This window comes from Hirundo rustica, chromosome 18, assembly GCF_015227805.2.
Source record: "Hirundo rustica isolate bHirRus1 chromosome 18, bHirRus1.pri.v3, whole genome shotgun sequence".
Classification (NCBI taxonomy): domain Eukaryota; kingdom Metazoa; phylum Chordata; class Aves; order Passeriformes; family Hirundinidae; genus Hirundo; species Hirundo rustica.
In genome coordinates this window covers 2,748,404-2,776,345 of record NC_053467.1, presented here as the reverse complement: position 1 = coordinate 2,776,345, position 27,942 = coordinate 2,748,404, and the positions used below count along the sequence as shown (strand labels likewise).

Genomic DNA, 27,942 nt, shown 5'->3' with positions numbered 1-27,942 from the left:
GCATCGCTGGTGTTTTGTTACAGAAATGGGAAATCGCACCATATCGGTTAAATAAAATGGTGATGATGCTGTATTTAGTAACTCTCAGAGTGCCATTTCACTTTAAAGCCATCGGGGAGAAAAAAATGGGGGGGGGGGGGAACCCCTTTGTACGATACAACGGATGAGCGCGTTGTCAAAAATACGCAGGGACGCTCCAGAGAAGCAGCGAAGCCTCGGGCACGGAGGGCAGCTGCCGGGCGGATCAGCGCGGCGCGGGGGTCCCGGTCGGGACGGGGATGGCGATGGAGGGCTCCCCGCGCGTACGTGCGGCGGCGCAGGTCCGCAATGAGCCCGGCGGGCGCGGCCGGGGGAGGCGGCGGAGGAGGCGGTGCCGCCCCGCCCGCTCTGCGGCCACAGGCACAGCCCCGGCGGCAGGTACGGTACCGGCCTGCGCCCCGCTACCCCCTCCAGAGGCTGCCTTGGGGCTTTCGGGGGCATCTCGGTGGTCGTTATTTATTTTTTTTTTCCCCTGTGCGGCTGATGAGCTGCGGCTCGTGCCCGCCCGCTCTGCCGTCACCTCGGCGCGGGGGGCTCTGAGGAGCCGGGGCTGCGGCGGCGGGGGAGCCTTGCCAGCGGGGCTCGGCCAGCGGGGCTCGGCCAGCGCCGTCCGCCCCGCGTCTCCTCCGAGGCCGCTCGGTGCCGCCCGGAGCGCCGGGGGCCGGCGGCGTTTGCGGGGTAATTCCGGGCGAGGGAATTGCGGGCCACGTGAGGGCGGCGGGGCCGCCCCGGGACCGCCCGGCGGGGCGGGCGCACCCACAAAGGGCGGCGGGGACGGGCGGACGGGAGGGAGGACGGCGGGGGCCGGGCTCTGGTCGTGCGGGTCTCACCTCCCGGCCCGCTCTCTCCTGTCCCGCAGCCCCGGCGGTCAGCACCGCGCGGCAGCCGCGCCAGGGCCGGGCTGCGCCGGCACCGCCGCAAATGAAGTGCGAGAACTGCACCAAAAAGGTGAGTGCGGCGGCCGGGTCCTGCCCGCTCCCTCGGCTTGCGGGGGACACCGTCTCGGGGATGGGGGGATGCAGCCGGCCGGGACGGCCTCGTCCGGTGGCCGGGGAGCCCCGGCAGGGGGAGCGGCGCTGGCCGCCGGCCCCAAGGTCACCGAGCTCCGCGTCCTCACCCGCGGCCCGGCCGCGACATCTCCCGGGGGAGCGCCGGGCGCGTTATCGCCGGGATGTGACCGTGCCTGTGCCCGGGCGACACGGAGCGCCCTCGGCTCCTCCTGTGCCTGCGCGGGGCAGCCCCTCAGGTTAACAAACCGCCCAGCACCCTCAAACCGATGAAGCGGGCGAATTCCTGGGAAATTATTTCCATTAGTAACTATTGCACTTTGAACGCAGGGTCTTGCATGTGTTCCAAAACACTGTAAATAACTCTATCGGTGATTAATAATATGAACGGTTCTGGAAAGTGGTCTTACAAAATGGTAAACAGGCTTTGCATAATCCACGCATTTTGTATTTTGTTTCAGGAATGCAGTAAAAAACAGAAGAATGATGAGACGACTGTTGATGCATTGAGTTCAAACGATGGCTCTGAAGAGGTAATGTTCTATTTAAAACTTGTATTAGACTCTGTATTCTTTTGGTTTTTGCACCCCAAAGGAGGTTATAAGGAGACAACTTTCAACTACTGAGTATAACAATAAGCAACAAGCAGTTGAAAACAATTATGAGCTCTTGTAGACATCCCTAAATATGGGAATCAAAAATCTTGTAAAAAGGTGAAATGAAAGCTCTTACTGTGCAAACACAAAACAGAAATTCTAAGTTAAAAATTTGGAGTGCCAGAACTCTGTATCAAGTCTTCAGAACAGAGACAGAGCTTATAAGAAGAGGAGTTTTGGTAGTACAAGTGAACAAAATGTCCACTTATTCTTTATATCCTAGCACTCCTTCTTCTCAGGTGAGCTGCAGATAGTGTCATGGCCAGGATTGTGAAGCTGTTGATCTCACAGAATATGTTCAGTGCAATTGTAGGACTGTTCTGTTTTACCTCGTGGTACAAAGCCTAAGCCACCTTGCTGTTAGAGGGACATCTGGTTAAAGAGCTTTAAGAGTTCAAGAAAGAGTTTTCTCAGTTGCTTGGTGAGTTGATGGGGACTGTCAGCTATGAAGCACAGTGCAAATTAAATTACTAGCATATGGACTAGGGGCTAAATTTAGATCTTTGTTTACGCTTAAATATTTTGCACTTTCACGGTAATAGGAGGAGCAGCGCCATGATTGGGATGGAACATTTTATTTTGTTTACCTGTAAATAATCTTGGATTTTATGCAAATGTCATGGACTGTCCTGCTTTAAACTAAATAGTGATACTGTGTTTGCTTTTCATCTGGCTCATTGTAGAAATCTTGAAAAACATTTGGTTATTATTAAATACTTGTTTACCTTTTTTTTTTTTTTTTTTTGCCACCAGAAAAATGACTTTGATACATTGGCTAATGCTAAAATACTCCTTAGCGACTGCCTAGCTTGTGACAGTTGCATGACATTGGAAGAAGGAGCCAGAGTTTTCCAACAGAATCAGAAGGAGTTCTTTCGTATTCTCAACCTTAATAAGGTAAAGTGACACAAACAATCACCCACTGTTTTCTGGGAGGAGGAGGCAGTTACAGAATGACTAAGCAGCTTGGTTTACCAAGGCAGATAACGTGAAGATTTGTCAGGATACGCTTTTTCCGAAGAGGAAGTGAAAACTTAAGGCAACACAAAGAGTTAAAGTTCTTAAAATAATTTTGTCCTGGAGTTGCAAGGTCACAGCAATTAATGTAAACACCAGAGAAAAGTTAATGCACCTGCAGAAGGAACATTTATTGGCAATGTGATGATTTCATTACTGTACTAATAAATTATTCTGTAGTTCAGTGTTCATAGATATTCATACCTTCGTTGCTAGAACTGTTCTGGGTGGCTTTTGGTGCTAATGTATCCACATTACACAAACCTGTGAAGACACGTTTTTGAAATTGGAGTTCTTTTTAATATCTATTCAACCTGACTACATTTCATCCATATTCTTAGCAAACCTTTTAAGTGTTCTATTGCTGTCTCATTTTCTGCTGAGTTCTGTTTTTTCTGGTAGTTAGTGACTATGTGTAGTGTTCAGATTTTTAGAACCTGATATTAAGTTAAGTATTTTAGTTCTGCTCCTGACTTCTGTGCAAAAGCTACTAGACTTCTGGATCTGTAGTACATGTGTGTCATAAATATGGATTAATTACATAGTACTTATATTTTTTAGAAGGAGTTTAACTCTCCTTACAGAATGATGTTGTCATATATGAGAAAATTAGAAGAGAAGGGGGAGTGAAATAATCTTTTGTCACATGGGTCCTATTAAGGGGGCCTGAATCCTACAGCAGCAGGGCAGTCAGGTACCTTCATCACAGCTCCAGGCTCCAAATGCAGACAGTGAGCAAAGGGCAGTCAGGAGCTCTCCTTGAAGGGTCACTGTCCAGCTTGTGGGCTCTGACCTTTGCAGGGTGACACTTGTCTGTAGCACAGTCCTGCTTTGTCTTCCAAGGGTTCCACGGGTGTGGAAAATGTCCCAGCTAAAACACAAGATTAATCTTCAGCTAAATGCCACAGGCATTAGAGCTGCCCAGTTCCACACCATACACTGGGGTTTTTTATAGGGTTCCTCAGGGCCTACAGATGCTGATTGTTGAGAGTCCCATCTTGCCACTTTCCCATTAACAGCTGCACTGATAAAGACACAGAAGCCTTAACAGAACATAAGATGTGTCATTTGCTGGGTTGTATTTTTAGCTTCAAACGCCCCTGCTTCTGTAAACGTCAATTATTAGTGTTTAAACATACAGCTCTTTACATATTTGCTAGAATATTTCATGCTACTAGAGTATCAGAGGTGCTGAATGTCCCTTAACTTTCCTTATGCCACGTGGAAACCAGCCCCAGAATTGTCCTAGGAGAGATGGATTTCCCCTGAGTTATAGAAAAGAAACATCTCGGGATGATTGGAGACGAACACTGTCAGAGGAACATCCTGTCCTGCTGCAACCTGAGGGTTGTTTCACAAGGGTTTTAATGATACGGCCCACTGAAGCATAAGGCTCTAAGGAATAACTCAAGGAAGGGAAAGCAAGGAGCCTTACCCTGTTGTAATGACATATCTTTTTTTTTTTTTTTTTTTTCCCTCTTTGTTTCCTTTACCAGAAATGTGATACCTCAAAACACAAAGTGTTGGCAGTGTCTCTGTGCCCTCAGTCATTGCCTTATTTTGCTGCTAAATTCAATCTCTCTGTGAATGAAGCAGCCAAGAGACTCTGTGGTTTCCTCAAAAGTCTTGGTAAGTTTGTGTTTGTTATGGTGGTGAAGCAGGAAGGGAGGGATCAATTTGGTTGGTTTTGCTTTCTCAGCAGCCTTCCAGCACCTGGAGAGGCTGCAAGACAGCTGGAGAGGGTTTTTGACAAGGGCATGGAGTGAAACAGGGCAGGGTTAGATTAGATAATAGGAAGAAATGAGGGTGGTGAGGCCCTGGCACAGGTTCCCGGAGAAGCTGTGGCTGCCCCATCCCTGGAAGTGCCCAAGGCTGGGCTGGATGGGGCTTGGAGCAGCCTGGGGTAGTGGAAGGTGTCTCTGCCCGTGGCAGGAGTGGAACTGGATGAGCTTTAAGGTTCCTCCCAAGCAAAACCAATGGTGGGATTCCATTCCATGGCATTTTGTTAATGCAGTCCTAAGTTTGAACTCCACGCTCTGTGAAGTTACAGCCAGGCACCAGTGCCACATACACCAGAGTGAGAAACAGGCTGGAGACATTCCCTGCTCATAGTAAAGGTCACAGAACAAAAGGACATTGTAGAGCTGGCTCCAAGACCTTTGCTACCAAGAAATCAGGGAGGGCTTATTCACAAGCTTCCCATTATTTTAGAACTTGAGGGAGAAGGTAATTCTTTTCCCAAGTTCCCTTTAGTCCTTTTGACACATTGTATCTCTAGAAGATTCTCAGTTTTGCTTTTTTCCTGTAATTTGAAATTACAAAAACTGTTGTATCTGCCTATTTTATGTTAGAGCTATATTTCCTTTGCTCATTATATACAAAGTTTTAAATAAAAAGCAAAAGCCACTTTCCTTGTAAGTTTGAGAGGGTTTTTTTTAATTTACTTGAAGGAAGAAAAAGGTCAGTAATAAACCTATAAACTGTTTCCTCCCGTCTGTATATATTCCTTTATATATTCATGTTTTTTCTGATTCATCTTTACCCAGTGTATATTCTTCATCTCAATGCATTTCTAAGTTCTGGTGAGCCCCAGTTTTCCTAGAATGCATTGATTATCTACCCTCACTTCTGTGGGGACGTGCTCAGTGTTACGTAGGTTTAGAGGGAGTGTGTTAAATGAGCAGCCAGAAGGTCTCTGCTCTGTTGGTGATATGCTCCTGTACCTCTGCAGACAGCTTGAGCAATGGCAGATACACCTCTTAGCTGGATATCATTTATTGGGACTTCAGCATGTCTTGAGAAGAGCATTGCTTTGCAGGAGTCACTGCGTGTCACCCAGGATTTGTGACATCCTGTTCAATTGAGCTCAAAGTGACAGAAGTGAAGATGCAAGGTGCTCAGAAGGAAGCAGAGAACATTTGCCGTGCTGCTTGCAGCATTAGCCACTTCATGGCCCTTTTAAACTCAGGATGTGGAAGATGTTTTTCCAGTGTTTGGCTTTTATTTATGACTCTGTTTGTGAAAATTTGCACAGGGGAAGGTATATACCTGTTGATCCTTCAAGATTTTTCCTAGGCCTGGAATTTTGAAAGGGGTTTGTGTGGTGGAAAACCTTCTGGTGATTCCCTGTTCCTTTCTGCTTGCTTCCCTAGGGGTGCATTATGTATTTGACACCACTATAGCTGCAGATTTCAGTATCCTGGAGAGCCAGAGGGAGTTTGTGCAGCGCTACCAACGGAGGAACCAGGAGGAACATGCCTTACCAATGTTTGCCTCTGCTTGCCCTGGTGAGAACTGATTTATCCATCCTTCCTGCCCTTCAAACTGGTCTCACTACCAAGGAGCTGAGGAAAGGGTGGCTTCCTTCGAGAGCCTCACATAATTTAGAGCATTTTTGATTGGCTTTTGAGGAACACTAAGCACACAGTATTTGTTCCCAGTATCGCTGGTCATCCTGAGTGCATTTCAGTGCTTGGAATTGAGAATCAGAACTGGAAGGGGGGAGTTTAGTGTGTGCTGCTCATGCCTTCAGACCACAAAGTTTAACAGGGTGTTCCCCCACTGAAAAGAATCTTAAAGGAACTTCCATAGAATTAAAGCACAACCTCCGTTATCTTAAGCAAAGTTTAGAACTTGCCACTTCAGCCTAGGGGAAAGTAGCAAGTGACATTCCCTGTGATGAGGACTGTAATTCTCACATGAAATGTCACAGACTTGACTTGCTAAATATCTCACTTCTGAGAACCTTACACCTGAGAACCTGTTCTGTTACGGGCAGAACCTGCACTTGTAACAGCTGAAAAGATGGAGAACATGCAGTCACTGCTTACTTTTTCCACTGTTAGCACAGCACCATTTCAACTCAAGTAAAAAGTCACACTCCTAAAATAGAAGTATGAAAAAGGAGGTAGAAGTAACTCCTTTGCCTAACAGCTCCTCAACTCCACCCAAAAGATCATAGTATTGCTTTTCAAAAGGCTGCTAAAAATACCAAAGTATTTATTGCTAGCTTTGAAATAACTCAAGTGGATTGCATTTATTAAAGAAATGTTAGAGTGATGATGAGTTGCAGTCAGTGATCCCCAGAATCTGCTGCTGTAATTGATTTGAAGTTCAAGTGCTGCTGTTTGAATTATACTTGTATTTTTGTTTGTTCTCTGTATTTTGTAGTGGAAGTATCTGGGTTATGCTTTAAGTACAACATATATGCATTAAAAACATGTCTCTTTTTTTCTGTTACTGTTATCTTAGTGTACACTCTTATCTCCAGGAGCAGACACATCATGTATTACTCTTTTTCATGTAGAACACCCCTGTTACTTAGTTTTCTTGTCTTGTATGTGCTTTAGGTAAAATTCAAACCCCGAGGATTTCTCTTAGAATTTCTGAGATAATTTTAATTTTCTTCCTCTGCTGCTCTCAGTGGAAATACTTTAAAATAGTTAATGGAGCATTTCCCTTGTCCTTGTGTAGTCTGCACAGGATAATTTCTGGTGTCAGTGCTGGTTTTGGTGTCAGCTCTCTCTTGTGATAGAGAAGGTAAAGAGCATGGGTATTTTCCATTTCTGGGAAACCCAGAATATCACCGTAAACCCATTTTGAAAACATGGCATGGTTCTTCGTCAGCAATTACAGAAAGCAAAAATCCTGATTAGTCATCTTTAAAGTGAGGTTGTTCACTCTGTTTCCTGGCCTCATTTGTCTGAGTGCATTTTCTGTTCCTTTTTCTCCTTCCTCTTTCTACCCCCAGATTACATAAATTTGTCCCAGAGATGTTGTTTACTGGGTGTGTTTATCATACAATGGTTTTTATATAGCTCTGTAGGTGCAAGGTCAGTGTGAACTCAAGTATAAATGCTTTACTATTTTTATATCTCAGTGTGTGACTTTGCTCAGATCTATCACCCTCTGCAGCAGTCAGGGGTGTAACATCTCCCATGAGCAAAGAGCAGAGCCTGGATAGTCCAGAACCTGAGCAAAGCTGTTCTCTTGTCCCTGTCTTAATTGTTCACCTCCTGCTGCTCTCTGGGGAGAAACTGAGCTCCTTTTTGGTTTGTTTCCTGTTGAAAGAACAGTCATGTTACTACTGATAGTAAATGGAATATCTCAAGAGAATCAGTTCCCTTCCTTAATGTACCAGGCTGGTGAGCAACGTGAAGCACTTGCTCTGGAAAATTCAGTGTTTTTTAAGGCACTGCCAGCTTCTGTGTCCTCCCAGAAAAACCAATGGGCACACTTGCAGCAGCAGCAGGAAGATCCTAAATATTGAGGATTCCAATGCTTTTGTCCCAATCAATTTCCTTTTGCAGGAATGGGGTTTTACAGAAGCAAAAGTTTTCCTAGTTTTTTTGCACTTCCTACAGATACATAGATGCCCTTCCACGATCTCACAATAAACTACCAAAAATAACAGGTTCTGAGCTACATTTGCAAGAATTTATATGGTAATTTGTAATGCTTTGTGTTCTTTGATGCCAACACAAGCCAGCAAATGGCCAAGAATCCAAATGGATGAATTGATGGGGGTGTCGGTCTGGATGAGTGCAGGGGTACCCTGATACAAGAATGGGGTATCTGAGGTTTTCCCTGACTCTGGCTCTGCAGTTCAGCCCTGTGATGAGTGGAAGCAGCAGTGTGTGTGTGTGTGGAGTGCAGATAAATGCTGTCTCACCCAGGCTGCCTGTACAATTAACCACTGACTAATGAGACTAATGATCTTTGGGAGCTGCTGCTATGAGACACTTGTTCCATCCACTGCAAGGACAGAAACAATTTAAGGAATTGCTTCAGATAATACCTGTCAGAAATCTCTTGGGGTTTAGTGAAATTCCCTTATAGCTCATGACTACAATATCAGAAACATTCCAATTATAAGAACCAGTCTCATAGCAGGAGTGCTGGGGTGATTAATGGTGAGTACAAGTGTTTCAAAAACCGTCCTTGTTCTGTTTGAAGCAGTTTTTGTTCTATTTGGGCAGCACTTGAGACTAAAGCCATTTAAGCATAGGATGTACCTATCATGCAGCATATGCTAAGACAGCTTTTTACCAAGCACCCGTAAATTCAGTGCTTTGTCGTGAGTGATGTCTTGGACTTAAAGTCCCAGTTGAAGGTGGACATTAGGCAAACTTCCAATTCAGAGTCTCAAAATTCAGTACAGTCCTGATGGGTAAATCCATGGTCCTCAGCTTTTCCTACAGCAGGAGGGGATGCTTGTTGAAGATGATGTGTGCCTTCGAGGTTTTTTTATGGAAACCAGCTTGAAGTGTGTACATTAACAAGAACTGGGAATATTTACACAGCTGGAGGATCCTTGGGCTTTCCTAATACTTAGCACCTTTTATTTTATTATACTGGGAAGACTGTTTCTCTGCTAGGGAGAGACAAATCATCTGAACACTGCTTTGCATCCTAGTTTTGTGCTGCTGTTGGCATTTGTGGTATTGTTCTGGCTTAAACAGCACCAGGTGTTTTTACATAAGTGCTAATTTCAAGCTTAAAAATTAACCTCCAGGTTTTCCCCTTCCTGGGTAGCATGTACTGCACAGCAGTTTCTCTTTTATGTAATCACTAATTTTGAAGACAAAGTGTAATTTTTTTTTTTTCCACGATTTCTTAGCACTAAAAGCAACACACCTGCCTTGAAGGCTGGGCTTAACTCTCCTGCACAATGTAGGTGTCATGTAGATGAATAAAACTCCAAACCCTTGCTGTGAAGGATTCTGGGCTTTTCACTAAGAGCTACAGAGCCCAAGAAAGAATTGCACACCCTAAAAAGATTGATTTGTTTCATTTGCTAAGGAAGTAATACAACAGCTCTGGCTGTTGGGGATGCTGTGGGTACCCACCGTTTGCCCCAGCTGGAATGCTGAAGGGATGTGGTAAATGAGGGGGGATTCCTGAGAAACTGAGGACAGTGTTGCATACAGAGAGATTTCAGGTGGTTCCTGTGGGTGTGGGGGAGTGTTGGGGTTTCTGAAGGTGTGGCTGCTCTCACAATAGTAAAAAAAGCCATTTTTTCCTGGGCTTAAATCCATGTGCATCTTGTAATAATGCTTTCATGTGACTTCTGTTCCAGGGGAGGCAAGCTGGGTGCTTGGATGTTAAATCTCAGGAAACACCAGGTTACAGTTAAGCAGCCAAGCAGTGCACTTGTTGTAGTTTGTGGTGATCCAGGGGCTGAGGTCTAGAAGGTCAAATTTCTGTCAGCTGAGGTCTTGTTCTTTCTGCTTTGTTAAATCTGTGCTTGAGGAACGGGGTGACAGGTCATGAAATTCACAGTGGACCTTGGCCTAGAATTACTGACACAGTGAATTATTGATTAAAGCATTATTTACAGAGCCTTGAAGTTTCCTACAGCTCCCAAGGTGGGGCTTCCAGCCAACACAGAAATGTCCTCCCTATTGTGAAGGTGTCATCATTTTCAGGATCTGCTGTGTGACAGCTGCCACTTGCTGTGCCTGTGGGTCACTCCTCTGTACCTGGGATGTTTTTGTGCTTCCAGGTTGGATCCGATATGCTGAAAGGGTACTCACCAACCTGGTGACCTCTCACATTTGCACTGCAAAGTCTCCACAGCAGATCATGGGCTCCCTAGTGAAGGGCTACTTTGCCAGGCAGCAGGTAAGTAATTCTGATTTATTTTTACCATTACATTCTTCTAAATAGAGAAGATGGGCAATAGTACTCAGATACAGATCTTAGTGTATTATATTTGTCCTTTACTTGAAGAGGAAGTGGTGCTGTGCTGATGTACAAGTGCCCATGATGAGAAGAAGGTACAAAGAACCTCATTTCATAGAGTGCAGTGTGAGCTGGCAGCAATCCTTGCACCCTCAGTGTAACGTGGATTTAGATATTTATGGGTAAAATTAAATCCATAGCAGTTAAAGGGCTTTTGGTGAAATGCTGCTTGTTTAGTTGTACAGCACAGCCAGAACAGGACTGGAAGAGAATAATGTGGAAATTGCTCTGTTATCTGAGATCAATAAAAGCATTGTATCCTAGAAACTAACCTTTTTATCTCCTCGATTTTGTAAGTTGAAAAAGTTGCTGTTCTTTACATATCATACCTAAATGGAAGCACGGGCACATTCTGTAGGGAAGTGCTGCTGCCTACACACGTAGACAAATTCTGAAGGGCTTACTTTGGGTGAAAGTGAGTGAGTGACAGCCAGAAACTCTGAACTCCTGACTTGTATTCACTTTCTAAGGCAATCAAAAAGCTGCACAAAACGTGGTCTGAGGGAACATGGTCCAGCCAGACCAACTGTGGAAGTTTGTTGCTGATGCTTTGTGACTTCTGGCAAATCGTTATTTGTGTGCAAATAAATTACCATTATTCCTGGTAATGCCTGCATGAGGGTTCTGTCTCTGTTTTTGTCCCTGTCATCCTTCAAGCTGTCTTTTGCCCTTCACGGAGTTCACGTGTGCTCCCTTCTGTGTTCCACAGAACTTGTCTCCTGATAAAATCTTCCATGTAGTCCTGGCACCATGTTATGACAAAAAGCTGGAAGCCTTGAGGGAAGATTTCTACTCTGCCTTGTATAATTCACCAGAAGTTGATTGTGTCCTGACATCAGGTTAACTTTTTTAAACTTATCATCTATAAATATATAAGTGAATCACCATTTTTAGAATAGCCTTTATGCCAGAGTTTGCTTTTTCAAGTCTTCTTTAGTCATAAGGTTGGCTTTTTTCTGCTTTAAAGATTAGTACGTATTTTTATGCTCCTGGTAGTACAGGTAGTGCACAGGGAAGGCAACTGACATCCTTTCCAAGTTGCTGTTCATCTAAAAAATCAGGTATTTTGTCAGCCTGTTAAAGAAGGTAAAAGTTACGTAAATTCGAATTTAAAACAATTGTCTGGCTTGCCTGTGGTCATTATTTTATTAGAAATTATTCCTACTTCATGGCACCAGTTGCCTCTTGGTGAAGATCTTGTCTTCAGCCTTAGTGTCTGAACATCCTGCATTGTAGTTTGGATATTTCCAAACTTGGCCTTACAGAAAGGCTGAGGATTTAAACAGAGTTTGGGCAAGCTGAAGGCCCCTTTTCATTGGGGCTGGAAGTGTCAGGCTTCTCAGTTACTGGAGGCAGGAAGAGCTTTAGAGCGTGACACCAAGCACATGCAGGTGTTGGGATGATGATCTCTGGAACAGAGGCACAGTGTGTGTTCTGCTTTGTGCTGAAAGTGAAATGTCTTTTGTTTTCCCACAGGTGAGATTGTCCAAATAATGGAACAGAAAAATGTGTCTCTGAAAGATGTGTCCGAAGTAGCTGTAGATAGTTTGTAAGTAGTTTTGTTGTGAATTGCTTTGATGACAAATGACATGTTGGAGCATGTTCAACATAAATGTAAAACTGTTTAGAAGAATGGTTTTTCTTTTTAGAGGAAAAAAAATGTGCATCAGAGCCTGAGGATACCATAGCTTCACCCTTTATATAGTGGCCAAACCCAGAAAAATATTTTCATAGATGTTCATTGCTATATATGGAAGTAATATGAAATAGATAATATGAACCTGCATGTACTGTCTAAATACAAAGCAGATAATTTGAGGTAATGACCCTTATACAGTAACTCCTTTAAAATTTATGACTTGCAGATTTGTAGCCCCTGATTTATATTTTAATGCAGCTATAATAGATTTGACTGTATGAAGTTCAAGCCTTGCCAGTCTGGGGGTGCTGACCCTGTTGAGAGCTCTCCTGTGCTCCTTGTGTGGAGCCCCCCAGTCTGATCTGCCCTTGCAGCTGCCTCCCACAGAGCTGCAGGGACACGGTCCTGGGGCTGCCCATCTGCTCTGGGCTCTCCTCTCTTTCACAGCAGCCCCTGACAGTAAATTTCCACTTCCCCAATATGTTCATGGAGATTGCCAGAAGCTGCACTCTTTCAGGAAATGGTAATTAATTGGTTTTTATACTGAGGACAGCAGTCAGGGTTTCAGGATTAGATCAAACCGAACTGTGCTTTAGATGAGACACAAAGGATTGAAGAGGTTTTGTTTCCATCCCTTATGCTTGGCTCAGGGAGCAGCGTGTGTGGTGTTTAATTCTCAGACTTAGTTACAGAGGCTGCTCTCCCTGATCTTTGTTCAGCTGTGACAGATGTTCCTTGGTATCCTTCCAGAGGGCTGCTAGTGGAGCAGTAAATGTGCTGTCTTGCACAAAACAGAAAGCTCTGGAAGTTTTGAAAAATCCTTTTCAGTTCCAGCTGGTATCCTGCTTGGACCTAGAGGGGAGAAATTTGAGTGGGTCAGTGGGAGCATGCTCAGAGCTGTGTTTGTAGTGCAGCTCCTGTGATTGTTTCTACCTGAGATTGTCACACAGAAGGAAAAGGAATAAAGTTCTTGCAGTGATGATCACAGAGACAGTCACATAATTCTCTATCAGAATCACATAGAGACAGTCTTTTAATTCTGTATCAGCCTGTTCAGTGAAAGGACAAGCTGTTTCTCACAATGTGCCTGGTTCATTAGTTCCATTTATAGAATCACAGCATATCCCGAGCTGGAAGATCACCCAGCCCAGCCCCTGTCCCTGCCCAGAGCCCCAACAATCCCACCTGGGCATCCCTGGAGCGCTGGCCAAGCTCTCCTGGAGCTCTGGGGCTGTGCCCATTCCCCAGGGAGCCTGGGCAGTGCCAGCACCCTCTGGGGTTGAATCTTTCCTTGATAGCCCACCCAAACCTCCCCTGGCACAGCTCCAGCCATCCATGGGCTGTGTCACTGTCACAGCAGAGCTCGGAGCTGCAGATCCTGGTGACGTCTGACCTCGGTCTCCTCCGGGCTGAACAAGCCAAGTGCCCTCAATTTATGTTGGAAAATGATGCTAATTTTTTAAAAGGACTAATCTGATAATACTGGTTCAACTGTGAGACCTAATGACGTAAATTTTTGCTCTTCTGAGGTCTTAAAAGTAGATCTTGCAGAGAAATTTAAACAACTTGAAGTCTTCCTCTTAAAACAAGTCCCAGCACCACAGCAGTTTGTGCTAAAGTGCTGGGTATTAAAGCAGTTGTGTGAATGTGGGCTCTTCAGAGCTGCTTTTAACTGGGGCAGAGGTGAACTTCCAGGAGATGCCCTTGGGATATGAGCTCCCATTTTCTCTCCTCAACCATAGTGTAGCACTTTCTTTCTTTTCAGTGTACACCGTTCTAACCTGGTTGCAGCTGTACTGATTTGGTGTGATTTTACTGGCACAGTGTCACAGACTGACAGTTCCTAAAGCAGGAGAACTGTCAGCAAAGACCTGTAATTCTGAAGTAGTTTTGTATTCTCAGAGGCAGAAGATGGTAATTTATTTAAATAATTTTATTTAAGTAATTTTTCCCCAAGATGGCTCTTGAGCAGTAAATGGCTGTTACCAAAATCTTCAGGTTGTGATGAAGGTGCATTCTTATAAATTACATTTGCTTGGTATTTCTCAATATGGAAAGCTCTGCATAGTTTTGGTTGTGGTTTTGTTTGTTTGTTTGTTTTGTTTTTGTTTTGTTTGGGGTTTTTTTTGGTTTTTTTTTTGTAATTAATTTTTTTTTCATCATCTCACTGCTGTCCTGAATAATTTACATTTTCTAAGCTGTAATAAATTAAAATGTAATGTGTTCTCAGTGCCACAAAACACTTTTTGGTGGGGGAGACAGAGAAGGGGAGCAACACACTACTTTATTGAAGTGAAAGAATGAAATTTTTGGAGTTGATCTTCCATTCTGTTGTTTCCTAAGGTTTGATGACCTAAAGGAGGGAGATGTAGTAAGGCATGATGGGAAGAGATCTGATGGTTACCTGGAGCACATTTTTAAACACGCTGCAAAGGAGCTTTTTGGCGTGGATGTCAAGGAGATTACCTACAAAGCATTAAAGTAAGTTAGAGTTTTGTACCCTTGTTATGTAGGATGGATGAGCCAGAAAAGGAGAGGGTATTTTCAGTTGGAAGGGACCCACAGCAGTCAATCCAACTGCCTGAGCACTTCGGGCTGACCAAAAGTTAAAGCATGTTACTGCGGGCTTTGTCCAAATTCCCCTTAGACACTGAGGGCTTTGGGGCATTGGCCACCTCCCTGGGAGGCCTGTGCTAGGAAAACAGGAGTTGATGCAGTTGGTGTGAAATAACTTGGGATTTCTTTACCTTGTGCTGGGGTTTGGCCACCCTCTGGGCAAGGAACTGCTTCCTGAAGCCCAGGAATTCCCTGCTTTGGTTGGTGCTCAGTGAAAGCAGTTACTGCTCACCTGCTCTTTGCCTGACAGGCAATTACAGGCTCTAAACCTGCAGGTCTCTCACTGCAAAGCAGCTCCTGCTGTACTCATTTTATAAAATAACCTTACCTGCACTTAAAGTAGAATGCTATTATGAAGATTCTACCCCAACTGCTGCGGAACTCAGTTTAGAAAGAAGAGTTCACCTTGATCTCAGTGTTAAACTTGTTCTGTTCCCTTTGGAGCATCTGAACTCAAACTGGCACAGTTGGATTGTCCCTCTGGGAATGCAAGGGTTAAAATGTTCTCTGTGTGTCTTGACAGGAACAAGGACTTTCAAGAAGTTACCCTTGAGAAGGATGGGGAGACAGTGCTGCGTTTTGCGGCAGCCTATGGCTTTAGAAATATCCAAAACATGGTCCTGAAGTTGAAAAAAGGAAAGTTTTTGTACCATTTTGTAGAAGTCCTTGCCTGCCCAGGAGGTAAGAATAATTGTGGATCTGCAGTTGTTCTGCACATGTATCTTGAATCTCAGAGGAAGGCTGCCTTACAGGCAGACACTTCATTCCTCTTCTTAATAATCTAAAATTTCACTATTTATTGAAGTGTCCAAAACACCAATTAACAGGGGCAGGGTTTGCTCAAAAAATGATTGAGTTTTCTAAAATTAGTTACAATGTTATCTTACATTTGTTATCTTCTGACCTATAAATAAGTGTCAGCACTACACTGCCAAACCTCAGAGGATACTCTGAAACGGTTGTCACGGGCAGGGAAAGACAAGGAACATAATTAGGATCATAAAACCATGGAGAACGCAGAGAAAGATTGTTGATATGGAAACCTCATTTCCATTAAGATGAAGTTGATATCGGAGTCACTTTAGGTAAATACAAACTGTACCAGTGTGGGAGGACGTTAAAAAAAAATAACTCTGAGTTACCAGAGACTTTTCTTTTCATATCAAATCTCCATCACCTTCCATCTTTTTCCATTTATTTTTTCCCTAAGGGTGCCTGAATGGCAAGGGCCAGGCCCAGAGTGAGGATGGCAAACCAGACCGAGCCCTGCTTGCCCAGATGGAGGAGGTGTACGCTGCCATTCCCGTCAGGCTGCCAGAATCCAACCTGCACGTCCAGAGGATGTACCAGCACTGGCTGGAGGGCGTGGACTCCAAGAAGGTGCAGGACACTTTGCACACCACCTACAGTGCGGTAAATCAGAGCCCCAGCAGCCTGGATATCAAATGGTAACGAGCGCGGTGCAGAGCTGCGCCGAGGCTGCGGGGCAGCAGTGCGGCCCTCCGTGCAATCGCAGCTCCCGGGCACCGGCGAGGGCGCGAGCGAGGCTCTGCCCAGCTCGGGATTGCTCCCGGGGAGAACCATTGCTTTGCACAGCCAGAGAAGTCTCCAAAAGCCCTGGTTCCTGCCATTTCACTTGTACTGTTTGTCATTTCCTGCGTCCAGTGGATTTCTTCATCCTAAAGCCTGATCTTGCAAGGTACATAAGCCCTTTCTGCCAGGGACAGGGAGTGTAATTCCTGGTCAAGTTACTCCCTAAAGTGAAGAGTTCATGAAATGGGCTCCTCCAAGAGGGTGAGATGATTTTATTTCTAGGTCTGCAGTCCCTATCATCACAGGAAAAGGCAAGAGGAATTTCAGTATTGATGCAGTTGGTGTGAAGTAACTTGGGATTTACTTACCTGTTAAAGGAAAAGGCCCTTTTAAAGGACAAGTGAGTACATGGAGAGATGTAATGAATTTCTATAAGCCTTGTACCCATAATTCAGCAAAAAATACTAGTTCTAAACTAGCCACCATTTCTTACTGATGTAGTGTCACAGAATGAGTCACAGAAACTGAATCTGGGAAGCTAATGCTAAATGGTTCATTTAAAATAGTTCCACAGAGGTTGGTTGTTACTAAAAGAGAACTTTATTTCCATGTAAGTTTTCGGCCAAGCTTGCAGCCAGGAGGATTGGTGCTGCTTGCTTTGGCTTCTCTCTGAGAGTGGAACATGCCCAGATTGTTCTTTCATTTGTCTCCATGTTGAAAGACTTCTGCAAAAAAAAAATCTTCCTGGGGTGCCTCTGAGAAAAAATACTGAGCAATGCTTGTGAGCTCATCAGAGTTAGGGTACGTTGGCATCATGAATTTCGATGCACTTATTTTTATAAATACGCTATAGAGGTTCATTTAACAGACATTGTGAAGTGGTACTGCCATGCAGCTTGTCTGCAACGTCCCCAGTTGTCAGAGAGTTATTCAAGAACGTGATGGACAAAAGAAATAAAGACTCCTGCCAGACTTCTTCAGATTTTCCTGATAGCATCAGATCTGTTTGTGATTAATGGCTGTTTGAAGCTAGCAAAGTTCTAGCTTTCCTTATGCAGCCTGAAAGTGTGGATGGGCTTTTTTAACCATTTCATGCTGTTTGAATGAATCTTCTTGCAAATTTCTTCAATATTACAACTGCTTGTGTGAGTAAGAAATCTTGCAAAAAAACCTGTGAGTGTTTAAAATGCACACAGTGGAATGGGGTGAAGCATCAGCAAAGGCAGGGCAAGACCTGGGAGGCTGAAAAGGAGAGAGACAGTGAAGTGTCACCCTGCTGACAAGAAATAGCTCTCTTATGTGGAACTGTTAAAAATTGCAGCTCTCCATTAAATAACAAAGCACTGCACTTGGAGGGAGGTTTTCTTCGAAGTGCAAACAAATTTGATTTACTGCACTGTCTGAATGCCCACAATGAGATTATGCCCATGAATTGTATAAATTAGCCTCTGCAAGTTGTTCCTTGTGGTAAGAACGATACTTAACGTGGTGCAATATGAGAACATCGACAGAAATCTACCTCTGTACGGGAAGGGAGTCCAGGAGTGGTGGGAAGAGCTGTGTGTAGCTGGAACTGTAATGGATGTCTGCTAGAGGGGTGGGGGTGTTGTGTGACATTTTAGAACAGATTACTTCCAGAAGCAACATCCACCTCCTTCGGTCTGATTTTCTCTATCTGCCGTGATTTCCTCCAAAAGCTCCACCAGAATTCTGATGGAATAAAGTGGTCCTGCTCTGTTTGTATAGGCCTGTTTCTCTGTATATATGGTTTGTAGCTGGATGCATGTTTAAATTATATCGCTGCTGCTCTTTGTACAGTGTGCTTATTTTTTAATGTGTGTATACTGGGTGAAGTGGTACAAAACCAGTTCGCTTTTCTGAGGAAATCTTCAGTAAACTACACAAGAGCTGCCTTGCTGTTCTGAAAGCAGAGCCCTGAAGTGTTTGTACAACAAACCCCAGGGCTGGGTGGCACTTTGTGCTTGCCTGCTGCACTCCCTGTGCTGCTGGAGGAGCCCAGGAATGGGCTGGGCACTGGGTGGAATGAATCTGCTCTGCTCCCACTGCAAAGGAAATGGGTGGCTCAGTGTCTAAAATAACCTGTTTCAGCTGGATCCACCATCTCTTCCATCTGCTCAAGGGTTTTAACCTATTGAGGTAGTCACAGTGCAGAGTTGTTGATGATTTCTCTGCTGCAGAATTCTTTTTTAAAGACAAGGAAGACATTTAACTGAGCTGTAGTGGCTACACAGAATGTATTTATCATTAGTGACCTAAGTACCTGAGACTTGTCTTTTTTTTTTTTAGTCAGCTTTTGTTTTATAAGACTTTTTGGAGTAAAATGTTTTAGTTTTTTAAAGGCCTTTTCTTTAAAGTGCCAGTTTAAAAGGAAAGAAAAGTTCTATCCTGTAACTCTTTCCACCTGTACCTGCTTTCATTGAAATTTTAACATATATCAGAAAACCTTGTTGCAGCTTCATATTTAGTGAAATACTCGCCTAAGGTTTGAGTCTGGCTTTTGAACCTGCAGTTGGAAAGTCCATTGATGTTGACAATATGTGTTTGTAGCCACATTTCTGAAATTACAGCACTATTTAATTCCCTGGTTCCCGAATAATTTCTATTGCTGCCTTTTCGGCAGGAGGAAAAGCTCCTGACGTGGCCACAGCCATTGTGCTTTACCTCTTCCTTGAATGTTGTGCTGAGACAAGAGAATCTTTAGAAAATGTAAACTGGAGCGATTGTGGGAAAGCAACTGGACACAGTAAATGAATTAATAAAATTGTCTTGGGATGTTCTTGACTTGAGCATGTCAGGTGCTGGATTCTTGGGGTTGTGCTGCTTTGCTGTGAGGCTGCTCCAGCGTGTTGTGGAGTCCCTTTGCCTGGTGCAGGAGGTTTCCCTCAGCCACAGCCCCTGTGTGACCCCTGTGGCCAAGGATCTGGGCTGTGCTGTCCCCCAGAGTAATGCAGATATCCAAATGCAGTCTCAGCTGGATTATACCTGGATGATGTTCAGTTACCCACATTTTGGTGCTTTGTTCTCAACTGCAGCATGAATTGTGAATAAATCTCAGTACTCAATTCTGTGCTGATTCTGTCTTGTTCCATGTAAAAGTTTAACTCTTTAAGCACGCCTGGTTTCACCCAGGGGGTTTTTCTGGGGCACATCTGTGGCACCAGTACTGCATCAGCACTTTATGGGATGTTTGGATTACAGCTGCACCTCAAACTCTGCTAAATGGAAGAGGAGGAAGTTGCCAGATTGCTGTAGGAAATGATAATTTGCTCTCTAGAATTGTCAATTAACAGATTGATTCCTTGCAAGGCAGACAAACCCCCGTGGCTTTAAAGCCCTTGTGCCTGGGGAAAATGGGTTTTGGTGCCTGAAGCCAGCCTGTGAGAGAGGCTGGTTGTGCTGAGGTTATTGGACAGAGTAACTTTAAAACTCACAGGAAAAGATCTTCATGTGTGACCTGATCCAGCAGTTGAGGAAAGGATGAAAATCAGCCCTGACATGGACAAAAGGATTTTTTTTTTTTTCACCACTAGGTTGTGTGAAAATTTAATGAATTGAGCAAACATTGCCATATGTTCTCTTGAGCAGTTGGGACCTGGATTTCTACTAAATAATAACTCAATTTGAAGGTGTTCTGCGTTTATTTCAAGGGCCAGCAAGGCAGGGTTACCTGGCACAGAGCAGGCTTGTTCCCGTTGCTGTGTAAACGAGTGATTTGCAGGACAGATTTGGAGGAGGGGAGGCAAGGTGTTAGGATGGCCTTAGCTGCTCTGGAAATGAGAAATTACTATGGAGGGTTTGTGTCAGCAAAGCAGAGGGAATATCCAGTTAAATTGTACAGGGTTTATCCAAAACCACTGCATTTCTGCCCTTATTTTCCAAGTGAATTTTTGGGTGCATCTGAAAAAATAATGTCCAAATACTGCACATCTTCCTAATGACATTTTCCACAGTGTAAATGTCTTTTTTTTCCATCCCCCAAAGGCACTTAATGTAAAACAGCAGTAAAATACAATGAAACACCTAATTTAAAAAGTGAGAATTCTATAAAGTCTTTTGTCAACTTCATTGCACTGAAGAAAATTGGGAAGAGGGTGACAGAGTTGAGGTCGAGGACACGCAGTGGCGCCGAGCTGGAGCTTCATCGCGGTACGCTCTGTCAGGCACGAAAAGAGTGACCTGGGACAGGTTCTACCGAGATTTGAACTCGGATCGCTGGATTCAAAGTCCAGAGTGCTGACCATTACACCATAGAACCGGGCGGTGCCTCAGGCTTCCGCCAGCCCCCACAGTTAATCCACAGCAAAGGAGCCCCGGTGGGAGATCGCTGTGCGTTCTGTTCTCGCAGCCGCGATGATGGACGGGAACGGAACACGACCGGAATATTCCCGTTTGTTCCGACTTTCTGCCGTAGTCGTTGTCTTCGCGGAATCGTGGAATGGTTCGGGTTGGAAGGGACCTTAAAGCTCATCCGGTCCCAGCCCCTGCCATGGGCAGGGACACTTCCCACTGTCCCAGCTTGCTGCAAGCCCCGTCCAACCTCACCTCGGATGCTGCCAGTGCTGGAGCATCGAGTTTCTCTGGGCATCCTGTGCCATCCTCACAGGGAAGAATTTCTTCCCAATATCCCATCGGATCCCTCCTGCGGCGGAGTGAAGCCACTCCCCCTTGTCCTGTCACTCCAGTCCCTCTTCCAAAGTCCCTGTCCAGCTCTCCTGGAACCTTTTTGGGCACAGGAAGGTCACCCCTGGTATAATGAGGGCAGAAAGTAAACAGGAGACCTGGAGAACATCTGTTGTCAGAGACACCCCAAAACCTCAGCCCGGCAGCCCACCGGTTTTGCTGACGCCGAATTCAGAACTCTGTTTCCACAAGGACGATTCAAAGCACAGAAAGAAAAGGAAACATTAAGCTGTGACGTGTCTGAGATTCTTCAGGCGATTTGTCAGTAAGTACTGACCTGGCTGCAATGAAAAATAGAGATGGGTGGGAAAACCAGGAAAACTCTTTGACTGGTCACTCTTCTACTTTAGAGACGTTTTCCACGAGGCATGGGATGTTTATGGCATTCTAAGAGCACGTGAAAAACGCCTTTAAGTAATTTTCCATGGTTCTGAGCGGTAAAGAAATGTGTTTACGACAGAAAAAGTTCAGGTTCCACCGAGATTTGAACTCGGATCGCTGGATTCAGAGTCCAGAGTGCTAACCATTACACCATGGAACCGCACATTATAAGCTGCCCAGCCGCGCCTACTGAGCCAAAGTAGGGAAAGAGGATTCCGTCATTTTTATAGATCTGTAAACAAATCCCCTGCCTTGTTTTTTCTTCCACGTGTTCCGCACGTACTCGTTCCATGTAAGAATTCCACTGTTTATTTCTCACGTTCCACAACGCCCACTGAGAAGCACTGTGGCATTAAGTTCACAGAGCCTTTTTCCTCAGATCCTGAGATCCAGAGGCTGAATACAGACTTCCAACACCTCGAGCATTGACTTCCACATTTTCAGGTTTGTGTTTTCCCTACATTTTGTGCTGAGAATTTGCTTGCTATGTTTGGCATTGCCACAAGATTTTATTTAATCCGGCAAGACAGGGGAAAACTACAAATATGTACAATGAGCTCCGATGCTTAAAGGCATGGACCTCTTGGAGCGAGTCTAGATGAATGAAGATGCTCAGAGGAGCTCTTCTACGAGGAAAGGCCGAGGGAGCTGGGGCTCTTCACCCTGGAGCAGAGAAAGCCCCTGGGGGACTTTGCGACCTTTCAGTAAATAAGGGAGCTTTCTTATGAAAGATAAACTTTTCACCTCAAGGGTGCTGAGGCATAGGCACAGGGTGCCCCGAGAGGTGGCAGATGCACCATCCTTGGAAACATTCAAAGCCAGATCGGACGGGGCTCTGAGGAACTCGGCGTGGCCCTAACTATGGAAGAGGGTGGGACTAAATGATCTTTAAGGGTTCCTTCCCACCCAAACCATCCTGTGACACTACGAGACCTTCAAACGGCGCTAGAAGAAAAGCTGTTGGCATCCCACTGCGCAGCGCTGTCCGTCCTTTACTCGCACCGACAGCTGTACTGCAATCTCGCTAAGATTTTAGGAATAAACAACTGTCCTCGCACTCGCCACACGCAAAAATAACCAGCAGAGAGGACAGGCACTGCGCCGTTACACGGGGGAAAATGAAAACGTTAGTGCTAGCAGAGGATGGTTTCGATCCATCGACCTCTGGGTTATGGGCCCAGCACGCTTCCGCTGCGCCACTCTGCTGCCCGTGTTAGCAGTTCCTCCTGCCCCAGCTAAGAACCGATAGCGTTCGCTCTCCGGCCTCCGTGCACGGTCCTTGCCCGTCCCTGCAGCCACGCGGAACCGCCACAGCTGCGTGCTGCGGGGATACACTCCAAATATATAAAGTGTAATGGTCATGAACGAAAACACAAGAAGTTTCGCCTCAGCAAGAGGAAGAACCTCTTCACACTGAAGGTGGCAGGGCAGTGGCACGCTGCCCAGGGGGCGGTGGAGTGTCCCTCTCTGCAGGTATTCAAACCCACCTGGGTGTGTTCCTGTGTCACCCGCTCCAGGTGACCCTGCTTGGGCAGAGGGCTTTGATCTCCCCGCGGACCTTCCAACCCGAACGAGTCTGTGATTCTGTGAGACGAAAAACGGCTTCAGCCACCCGCATACCGCCACGGGTCAGCAACAGGAACTAATTTAGGCCCAAACCACGGATGTGTCACTACACAGCAGTGTCACACCGCCAGCTGCGCACAGCACAACGCGACCCTCAAGCCCGGCGCGGGTCATGGATACCGAGCGGCCCCGCCCCGTGAGGGGCCCCGGTGCCGCCCCGCCCCAGAGTGCCTTGCGCACATTTGCATACAGGGGGCTATTTACATAACCCGCGTTAGGCCGGATTTGGGGTCTGTTTTCTCCTCTTTCCGCCATCTCCTGCCCTCCAGACCCTCCGTATGTCCTGGGTACCGTGCACGGCTGCTGCCGCTCCCACCGGCGCCCCGGGTCTGTCCTACCCGGGCCACCCTGACCTTGCAGAACCAGAATCTTGGAGGTTTAAATATCGATGGATGGAGACGGGAGTTCGTGCTCGCTTCGGCAGCACATATACTAAAATTGGAACGATACAGAGAAGATTAGCATGGCCCCTGCGCAAGGATGACACGCAAATTCGTGAAGCGTTCCATATTTTTTTCTCCCTCTCATCCAGCCCTCCAAGCCTGGAAGAGGAAGCTTGGGGGTGACCGCGCTCCCCCTGACAGGTGAGGGTCAGGCTTGCGGCAGGAGGAGAGGAGGCGGCCTGGAGCGGCACCAGGGGAGGGTTAGGTTGCACATCAGGGAGATTTTCTTCCTGAAAAGGGTAATTAAACATCAGAATGGGCTGCCCAGGGTGGAGTCACTGCCCTTGGAGGCGTTCAAGAAACAGCTGGACGTTACACTCAGTGCCACGCTCTGGTTGACAAGGTGGTGTTTGGTCACAGGCTGGACACGATGATCTCGGAGGTTTTTCCACTGGAGCTGTTTCTGTGAGCCCCCTCTGGTGCCCCAGCAGGTCCCAGGACCCCCAGAGACACAGCCAGGATAACGGTGCGTTATCCTTTCCTGCTGCTCCCATGCCAAGGTCCTGCTGGCCCTGAAGGCACAAGGATGGGCACTGAGGTGCCAGTGCCTTGGGAGGGTGTCTGACCTGGCTCAGCTCCCCACTGCTCTGCACAGAACTTGCTCCTCCCAAGAGATCCAGAGCCCAGGGCTGTATCCTGGCTGTGTCCTCGCTCAGGGCTTCACTGCAGTAACAAATTCACTATGGTTGCTGCAGAGAACAGACTCACAAAGGAGAGCGTTTGTCCGGACTTTTCTGGCCCGCAGGAACTTGCCTCCAGACTCAGATTCTGGTGCTGCCGCAGGTTAGCACCTTCTTGGATTTCATCTTCTCCTCCTCGTCCTTTGCTTCCTCTGCACACAGGACAGTGCAGGTTCTGGCACTGCCAGGCTCTCCTGACCACTGCATGGCACACACACGTCAAAGATGGGCATTCTCTATTTCCTTCTGAGGATTGTCTCCCCGAAACGGTTTTATTTTCATGCAGGGTGTCTTAAGCAAAGCAGTGAGACTCTGCTCCACAGAACAGCAAATCCCCCTGGGCATTGCTGAGATGTTTCCATGATGGAAGGAGTAGTTCTCGCTCAAGGACTGCACGTTCTGTAATTCACCTTCTTTCTCCACACTACCACATCTCACTCACTCTTATGGGACTCGGTGCTGGCTGCCAAAAGAGCAGGGGAAGATTTGGCAAAAAGAGCAGCACTGAAGGCACAGGTACAACCGAGAGTTACCAGGGGCCAAAAAGCTCGAGTTCCTTTGCCTAGAGGATGTGTAGCAAAGCACTGAATTGAGATGAGCTGCTTCTCTTCAAGATCTACAGCTACTGTAAGAAAAAAGAGAGTTATTTTTGGAAGGTCTTTTATGAAGAGGTAGTGCTTTTTTGGTTTTGGCATTGGGGATTTTGTTTTAATTCAGCTTGAATCCTGTGATGGGGTGAATGAAGCTAAATGAGGTGGATGCTTTTTCAGAGAAAAAAGCCGAACAGAGGCAGATGGTGAGGGGGAGAAAGTAAAGATAGGAAACATGAAACATATATGTTGTTAGAGATGCCATTTTTCTGTAGTAAAAATGCTTTAGCTTCTTGGTTTGATTGAATGTTCCCTTTTTTTTTTTTTTTAAACTTCATATTTTCTGCATGTTAGGTACCACACAGCATAACTCAATTTCTTTTTCAGATAAAAATTATTCATTCTTTTCAAATATGGTAACAGATAAAAGAAGGAAGTTAGAAAGCCCATGTGAAAGAATTTAAATGTGATGAATCATCCAACCTCAGCAGTGAACAATGTGAGGAATTCTACTTTGGTATTACTTGGATTACAATGCTTAAGGTGCAGTCAGAGTGCAGGTCTTGACTTCACTTTCCTTAAAATATTTTAGAATAAAGTAGCTCCTGTGCTGTGTCATGAAAGCACAAATGACCAGGAGCTCAGTCTGGAAATGAGTGTACCCCCCTTTAACTGAATGCCAATTTATCTTTTATATTATATTCTTAACAACTTGAGGTGTTCTGAAAGCACTAAAGACCCAACACAAGCAAAGTCTCCTACTGCTGTGGACTGAGTGGTGATAAACCCTGTGGTTTCCAGTTTTCAGCTTTATTCTTATTTCTATTTATTAAATAGTAGTTTTTATTCTGTCTTGGGTTAGAAACAGGCTGGTTACAAGATGAGAGATGGTCTTTGGGGGGCTGATTCATGTTACTGCTGTGCTGTGTCTTTTAATGAGGTGGCAGTATTGCACTGGAACATGGAAATAAATGGCTTTGTGCCAGTGTCATTACTACCTTTCTAGCTAGAAATAGCAATTATGTAACAAATGCAAAAGGCTCCCTAAAGTAGGACATTATGAAATCTAAAATATTAAGAGGATAAATAAAATAAAAAGGGATTTTGCTCCTGAGGTGTAGGTCTTCCCACAACTGCTTAATGAATTGGTTTGGAGTCACCCTCATCTTCCAAGTCCTTAAATCACAGATACCTGGAATCTGTGAATCCAGTGAAAGGGCTGAGCTTCCCCTGCCTTCTGGAAACAGGATATTTGGCCAGATCAACTTGGTCTCTGCAAGGATTTTTATCCCATTACACAGATACATTAATTACTCTATGAAGAAGTTTGCATTGGCGTTTCCAGGGAGCAGTTTCTCAATCCCATCTCACAAATATTCATAAAAACACAAGATAAATGGGGTGCTTAGACATATTCCTGGGTTAACTGATGGCTCTTGTAGCAACAGGGGGCATTTTGAAATGAGAATTACACTTCAGGAGGCAGAAGGCTTCTTGGGTTTGTAAGGTGCGTTATTGCCATGCTTACAGCTGGGAGCTTAACAAGATGTTTGCTCGGGAAACTGCTGAAGCACGGTGAAATATTCACCAGCAGAAAGGTGAGAGTACAGCCAGGATTTTCAGTTAATGGAAGGGGAGAGAGTGAGTTGATGTAGCTGTGAGAGTGCCATACCTCTATAAATACATATGTTAAATATATATATATATGTATATATGTGTATATATATATAAACCTCTGAATTTCTGCACTTTGGGGTTGGAGGAGGCAGCTTCTGCACCCGGTGCCCTCAGTTCCATGTCTATGCATTGCTGTGGAGAACAAACCCCACTCTCTGGATTTGGCAATTGGCTTTGGAATTTCATTCCTGAGTAGCAGCTGCTGCTTCGTAAGAAACAATTCTATCTACCAAGAATGCTGCTCATTTCGAGACCTGTGTGAAACTGCCCAGGGGCAAAATATTCTTCAGAGCGAAATTCCAGTTTTGCCTCTGAATCTGGCCTTTCAGAAGGTAAGATAAACAGACGGTATTTTGGATATTCTTCCTGCGAATTGCTGCTTGGGAAAACAATAGATTTTCTTATTGTGCATAACACAAGTAATTGAAGTGTGTTATTTAAATATATATATATATAAAAAAAAATTAAATGCTAGGTTACTTCTTCCTCTGGGCTTCAGTGAAGGCCTGAGAACAGTTTTTACCGGAGCGCCACTGGCCGCTCCCTCAGGACAGGTTTCGAGTCATTACCCTGATTTAACACTTAAATCCCTTTTTTTTTTTTTTTTGCGCCTTTTTTTTTACCTTATAACCGGAGCCGGGCCCTTCCCCGCCCTGACGTGTCCCCGCGCCATCAGCACGCGCCGCCGGTCACGTGTCCCGTGTTTACCTCGGTCACTGCCGGTGCTGGCGGCGCGTGAGGGACCGACAGACCGACCCCGACCGACAGACCGACCCCGACCGACAGACCGGCCCCGACCGACAGACCGACCCCGACCGACAGACCGACCCCGACCGACAGACCGGCCCCGACCGACAGACCGACCCCGACCGACAGACCGGCCACCCCGCCGGCGACAGCGGGAGATTGGTGTCGGCGGAAAGGAACGGGCGGCGGGGAAAGGCCGTACCCCGCAGGGGCAGTGTGAGGGCTTGTCCCCTCTCCGGCAGTGTGAGGTGCGCTTGTCCTCCATGAGGAGCGGTGAGAGGGGATGGTGTGGCATGAGGCGGGAATGTGTGTCTGTCCCAGGAGCGGTGTGAGGCGGGAATGGCCCCTTCCTTCAGGAGCGGTGTGAGGCGGGGATGGCCCCTTCTCTCCCCTCAGGAGCGGTGTGAGGCGGGGATGGCTCCTTCTTTCCCCTCAGGAGCGGTGTGAGGCGGGGATGGCCCCTTCTCTCCCCTCAGGAGCGGCGTGAGGCGGGAATGGCCCCTTCTCTCCCCTCAGGAGCGGTGTGAGGCGGGAATGGCCCCTTCTCTCCCCTCAGGAGCGGTGTGAGGCGGGGATGGCTCCTTCTCCCTCCTCAGGAGCGGTGTGAGGCGGGAATGGCCCCTCCCCTCAGGGGCGGCGTGAGGCGGGAATGTTTCCTCCCCTCCGGTGTGAGCGGCTGTCCCGCAGTCCTTCACCGTGTTCCATCTGGAAGGGGTTCCGTTCTCGGCCGCTGCTGCCGGGGAGAGACGCCGAGGGTGGAAGACCCGAGCGGGTGGGCGCGGGTCAGGAGCCGTCGGTACGAGGCTGCAGCGGGTGCTTGACTCGAGGAGGAGCCAAAGCTCTTCGG

At 46.1% G+C, this 27,942-nt stretch overlaps 2 protein-coding genes and 4 non-coding genes across 9 annotated transcripts in view; 3 read left to right on the top strand and 3 right to left on the bottom strand.

The window, feature by feature from the left end:
- Positions 1-830: 830 nt before the first annotated feature.
- On the top strand, positions 831-19,333 carry NARF (nuclear prelamin A recognition factor). The gene is made up of 11 exons (XM_040081489.2): positions 831-987; positions 1,508-1,579; positions 2,456-2,599; positions 4,216-4,348; positions 5,872-6,006; positions 10,224-10,342; positions 11,172-11,301; positions 11,939-12,011; positions 14,445-14,582; positions 15,241-15,398; positions 15,928-19,333. The coding sequence occupies exons 1-11, from the start codon at positions 961-963 to the stop codon at positions 16,167-16,169; spliced, it is 1,371 nt and encodes a 456-aa protein (XP_039937423.1). The 5' UTR covers positions 831-960; the 3' UTR covers positions 16,170-19,333.
- A 1,121-nt stretch (positions 19,334-20,454) lies between these two features.
- On the bottom strand, positions 20,455-20,526 carry TRNAQ-UUG (transfer RNA glutamine (anticodon UUG)). The gene has a single exon. It is a non-coding gene; the product is annotated as a tRNA-Gln (tRNA).
- Positions 20,527-21,420: 894 nt separating this feature from the next.
- Positions 21,421-21,492, bottom strand: TRNAQ-CUG (transfer RNA glutamine (anticodon CUG)). The gene has a single exon. It is a non-coding gene; the product is annotated as a tRNA-Gln (tRNA).
- Positions 21,493-22,466: 974 nt separating this feature from the next.
- On the bottom strand, positions 22,467-22,538 carry TRNAM-CAU (transfer RNA methionine (anticodon CAU)). The gene has a single exon. It is a non-coding gene; the product is annotated as a tRNA-Met (tRNA).
- An 828-nt stretch (positions 22,539-23,366) lies between these two features.
- LOC120761151 (U6 spliceosomal RNA) lies at positions 23,367-23,473 on the top strand. Its single transcript, XR_005703563.1, has one exon. It is a non-coding gene; the product is annotated as a U6 spliceosomal RNA (small nuclear RNA).
- Positions 23,474-26,991: 3,518 nt separating this feature from the next.
- The window catches only part of FOXK2 (forkhead box K2), a 72,239-nt gene continuing 71,288 nt past the window's right edge, over positions 26,992-27,942 (top strand). For 2 of the 4 annotated variants that reach the window (XM_058422942.1, XM_040081745.2), the window contains exon 1: positions 26,992-27,343. The gene's annotated coding sequence lies outside the window, so the exon portion shown is untranslated. The remainder of the gene's footprint in view (positions 27,344-27,942) is intronic. The other 2 variants (XM_040081749.2, XM_040081752.2) reach the window with 1 other exon arrangement.